General features: G+C 35.5%; 3 protein-coding genes across 3 annotated transcripts; all 3 read right to left on the reverse strand.

Moving 5' to 3' along the window:
• Positions 1-371: 371 nt before the first annotated feature.
• Positions 372-1142, reverse strand: LOC113329780 (pentatricopeptide repeat-containing protein At1g63330-like). Its single transcript, XM_026576611.1, has one exon. It carries the CDS (start codon positions 1140-1142, stop codon positions 372-374), a length of 771 nt encoding a protein of 256 aa, XP_026432396.1.
• Positions 1143-1763: 621 nt separating this feature from the next.
• LOC113329908 (pentatricopeptide repeat-containing protein At3g22470, mitochondrial-like) lies at positions 1764-2923 on the reverse strand. The gene has a single exon (XM_026576747.1). The coding sequence runs from the start codon at positions 2894-2896 to the stop codon at positions 1865-1867; it is 1032 nt and encodes a 343-aa protein (XP_026432532.1). The 5' UTR covers positions 2897-2923; the 3' UTR covers positions 1764-1864.
• On the reverse strand, positions 2874-3734 carry LOC113329909 (putative pentatricopeptide repeat-containing protein At1g12700, mitochondrial). The gene has a single exon (XM_026576748.1). It carries the CDS (start codon positions 3728-3730, stop codon positions 2909-2911), a length of 822 nt encoding a protein of 273 aa, XP_026432533.1. The 5' UTR covers positions 3731-3734; the 3' UTR covers positions 2874-2908.
• Positions 3735-5266: the final 1532 nt, after the last annotated feature.

The following is a 5266-nucleotide window of genomic DNA, read 5'->3' on the forward strand; positions in this document are numbered from 1 at the left end:
TTCAAAGGGTGACTAAAAGAATAATACTGGCTTGGAATTATGACCCAATGAAAGCTTTAAAAAAGCCAATATTCAGATAGAGAAGGTTTTGTGCTGCAGTGGTATGGCTTCATAATTATAATCCTAAAACCCAGGCATGCATTGTTAAAGCAGTTGCAGAATTCGGGTGTTATAAAATTTGCCTGAAAATACTTTATGGATTACAAGGTTTTGAAATTCGTTACACTCTAAAGAATGAATGGACAAGTAAAAAAATAATACTGTAATATTGTACCAACCTCTTCTCACAAACTGAGCTTTCATAAGTCATAATCTCTTTTGCTATAAGAGATTATAATATTGTAATATCTAAGAATCACTCGGTACAAATTCTAAGAATAATATTGTAATATTGTAATATCTGCAGAAAGAGTGTTTACTAAGAAGGATACAACACAATCACTCGGTACAAATTCTCTTTCCAGCATCTCGCAAAGAAATTGCAATGCCTTGTCAATCTCTTTTGCTATAAGAAAACCACTGATGATGGTATCATATGCTCTAGCATCTAATGAACATCCATTTTCTTCCATCTGGTTAATTAATGCGTTAGCCTCCATTAACATCTTGTTACGAAATAGGCCTGTAATCGTTGCAGTATATGTTACTACATTAGGCACCAATCCTTTTCTTGGGATATCATTAAAATGTCTTCTTGCATCTTCCAGCTTGCCAGCGTGACAAAAACTGCTAATAAGAGTATTGTACATTTCTATATTAACTGAGATCCCAATACTCTCCAACGATTCAAACAATTCTATTGCTTCCTCCATTTTTCCGTTCTTGCATAATCCATTCAACACTGCATTACACACCACTTCATCTGGAGATTGACCAAAAGTTTGTATCTCATAAAACAAATTATTTACTGTCTTCATTCTTCCATCTCGGTATAGCCCTGCTAATAGTGTAGTGTAAGTAAATGTTGTGGGTTTCAATCCATTTTGTTTCATTTTCTTGAATATATGCATAGCTTCATCCATTTTATGCTTCTTGCCATACCCGTCGAGTAACACATTGTAGTGGAACTCCTCTGGCTCCAGGCCCCTATCCACCATCGAGTCAAATAGGGTGGGCAATTCATCTAGCCACTGACACTGCATATGTTAGAAGCGAGTCCAAACATCTCTTAAATGTGATTTTACCTCTTAGAGCGTAAAGCATTGTTCTTAACAAGGCATTTGAGCTTTCTTGTTATGCGTTTTCGTCTAAATTTTGTATAGATGCTATTTGATGAACACATCCATTACCAGATATCACAACCAATACTTTCAAGAAACTTCCACAATCTTGATGCTATGGTTATTGAAATAGGAAATACTAGAAGTAATTTAATAACTCACACTGATACATGCGGTTTTGGCCATGGGCTAAAATGCACCAAATTACGTGTACTTCATTAAGCTTCTGTTGTCTCGCCATCAGAAAGAAGTCCGCATACTCTAATACCTACAACTCTACTCGCCACAGTAGCTTGGAATGCCACCCGAGAGTTTTCTAAACAAGTTCCAACATTTTATACATGAATGGAGTTCAACTGGAAAAGGGAGCATATGACCCAGGAAAAACAGAATCTTAAACCCATTTGTATATGTTATTTTCTCGTAAAATCATATCTGTAATGCTACTGTAATAACAGAGAAACAGTGAAGGAAGAACGCTTATAAGCTTGACAAAGGCTAAACTCAAAATAATAAAAACAAAAGGATCAATACTTAGTAGCACAAATGGTACAGAAAATTTTCTGATTTCATATATGTTGACACACGATGGAGATTTGGATATTTATTGTTACCTCAATAGTTACAAGGTGTGGCAAGAACAGCTACAGATTTTTAAGTTCATGTTCCGAAAGGGTCTTTAGTAACAAACAAATAGCAGAATCACTTGGTGCAAAGTTTCTTACAAGCATCTTGCGAAGAAAATACAATGCCTTGGCATTCTCCTTTGCTACAAGAAAACCATTGATAATGGTATCATACGCTCTAGCATCTCGTAAACAACCCTTCTCTTCCATTTCGATGATTAATGAGTTAGCCTCTAATAACATGTTGTTACGAACGAAGCCTTTGATCATTGTGTTATACGTTACTACATCTGGCAATAATCCATTTCTTGGAATTTTATCAAACAGCTTTCTAGCATCTTCCAGCTTGCCAGCCTGAAACAAACCATGAATAAGAATGTTGTACATGAAAATGTTAATTAAGTTACCAGTAGTTTCCAGGGACCCAAACAAATCTACTGCTTCGTCAATTTTTCCATTCTTGCAGAGTCCATCCAACAATGTAGCATATGTAACTTCATTTAGAGATAAACCAAAAGTTTGCATCTCATTAAACAAATTCTTTGCAGCCCTAACTCGTCTATCTCGGTATAGTCCCCTTAATAGTATACTGTAAGTAAATATTGTGGGTTTCAATCCATTTTGTTTCATTTTCTTGAAAAGCTGCATAGCTTCGTCCAACTTACGATTCTTGCAATACCCATCAATCAACACATTGTAGTTTAACTGACTTGGCTCTAGGCCCCTATCCAACATCGAGCCAAACAGTTTAACTGCATCTTGTAACCGACCTACCAAACACAAACCATCCATCATTGAATTATAAGTAATCTGATCCGGTTTTATGTTTATCTTCACCATTAGTTCAAATAACCCCCAAGCATCTTCCGTCATCCCATCTTTACAATGTGAATCTATTAAGATATTAAAAGTTACTGTATCTGGTGAAATCCCACGATCCATCATTTCATCAAAATATCTTCTTGCTTCCTCCTGTTGAGCGTGTACACAATGACCATGAATCATAGAATTGTAAGTTGTTACATCTGCAGAGATTCCTCTACTAACCATCTCGTTAAATAGTCACTTTGCCTCCATTAACCTCCCTGAATTGCCAAACCCATTAATCAAAATATTGTAAGCAACTACATCGGGTACAACATTCGAATCTCCAAGCATTTCAGTGAAGAGAACCATAGCTTGATCAAGTAAACCTCCTTTACAAAGAGTATCTATAATGGCATTATATGAAAAAACATCGGGTCTGCAATTCCATTTAAGCATGTTATTTTTTAACTTGAGAGCAGGACCCACTTGACCAGTTTTACACAGCCCATGTATAAGAGTATTACATGTAACAGCATTAGGTTGAATACCCGTCTTAGTCATTTTGTCGAACACTTTGAATGCAGAATCAATGTTTCCTTGTTGACACAACCCCTTAATCACTGTAGCAAAAGTGACAGTATCAGGATGAAAACCTCTCTTTAATATCTCTCCAAGCAAACAAAACCCATGATCAACTTTTCCTAATCGACGACAACAATTAATCAAAATGTTGAATGTATAGATATCAGGTTGCACCCCAGCCAAACTCATCTTCTTATATAACATAATCACATCTGAATAACATCTAATCTTTGATAGAGAACTAAATACATGATTAAATGTATCATTAGATGGCAATGGATTTTCCAAAATCAACTGATCAAAGTATTTCAAACCATCATCAAGCTTCTTGATCCTTCCCGATTTACACTCATCCCTCACAAAACTCTCAAGTTGTGATATGTTGTAACCTGAACCATAATAATAATATCTCACAAATTTAGTGTGCAGAAGATGACAATGATCTGAGAATAATACCTTAGCAAGTGGCAACAATTTCTTATGCCCAGAGTGCATCGCTTCTTTCTTCTTCTGGTAACTCCGTCTTCTAGAATTTTACACAAATTTTATTTATAAGAAGCTCTTCTGAAATGGGCTTTCACTTGGACACAAATAAGCCCAATAAGTTTTCATTTTCTCGGTTTGGTGTTAGTTGTTGTAATTTATAATTAAACCATTTTACCAATCCCGAAATGTTCCTTCGACTAATGTTTTAAACTCCTGTAAGTCGTAAAGAACAAACAGATCAATAATTGTAAGATGTGAATATCATTTATTTTGGGAGCTTTTAATAATCGAATCACATAACAATTCATAAGTTGCAGAAGAAAGCTATTTGAACAAAATTACAGGGTGCATTCTTTGAAAATCAGGTTGAATACCCGTCTTAGTCATTGCGTCGAACACTTTGAATGCAGAATCAATCTTTTCTTGCACACACAACCCTTTAATGAGTGTGTTGAAAGTGATTGTATCAGGATGATGACCTCTCTTAATAATCTCTCCAAGCAAACAAAAACCATGATCAACTTTTCCTAATCGACAACAGCAATTTATCAAAATGTTGAACGTATAGATGTTGGGTTACACTTGCACCCCAGCCAAACTCATCTTCTTATACAACAAAATTAAATCTGAATAACACTGGATCTTGGATAGCGAACTTAATACATGATTAAATGCACTGAATGATGGTAATGGCCTACCCGAAATCAACATATCAAAGTATCTCAAACCATCATCAAGCTTCTTAATCCTTCCTGACTTACATTCATCCCTCACAAAGCTCTCAAGTTATATGCGAGTACCTGAACCATAATAATTCCTCACAAGTATTTTATAATTATGTTGCTGATTAAAACAATAACAATTTCGGATGACACTCGTATGAAGTTGCAGTAATCTTTGACTCAAACTCATTTTAATGATTTTCTCTGTGTGTGTGAGAGAGAGAGACTGTAAACTTTAAACTGAGGATCCTTTTTATTCAAGTTCAAGAAGCAATAATTAACACACATTTTGACGACGGACTGTTGGGACGTTTCGTCACAGTGGCATTTGGCTAACTAGCCATCAATGGACTTGGCCTTCTTGACCGGTTACTAGTCTTGGCCTTTTTTTGTCAAGAGCTCATAGTCTATTATTATGACTCTTAGAAATGCATAATTGAAAATGTTCCCAGTTGTCATTCATGAAATCCCAGGAGCTTTCTGTTGTCTAATTACAGTTACGCAACTACAACTCTATCTATTGGGGTACCCTGCGAAATCTTAGAAGATTTAAAGAACCAAATAATTAGAATACCAGGAACAAAAACATGATAAGAAACAGATCAAAAACCCAATCCGAAGGAAATGATATTCTTTTATATTGCTAGTTTTTTACATTTCAGAATATAATCGCTAGCTTTTTAAATTGAATAACAAAATGGTCCCTGTAAGGTGCAAAAGAATACTATTAGATCAACTGCCTGGTACACTTACTGAAAACTCTATTCCCAGAGATAAACGAGAGCTTTCATGTCGATCAAGCTTCAAACTGCATATGTCGATC

Source organism: Papaver somniferum, unplaced genomic scaffold (assembly GCF_003573695.1).
Source record: "Papaver somniferum cultivar HN1 unplaced genomic scaffold, ASM357369v1 unplaced-scaffold_117, whole genome shotgun sequence".
Taxonomy (NCBI): Eukaryota; Viridiplantae; Streptophyta; class Magnoliopsida; order Ranunculales; family Papaveraceae; genus Papaver; species Papaver somniferum.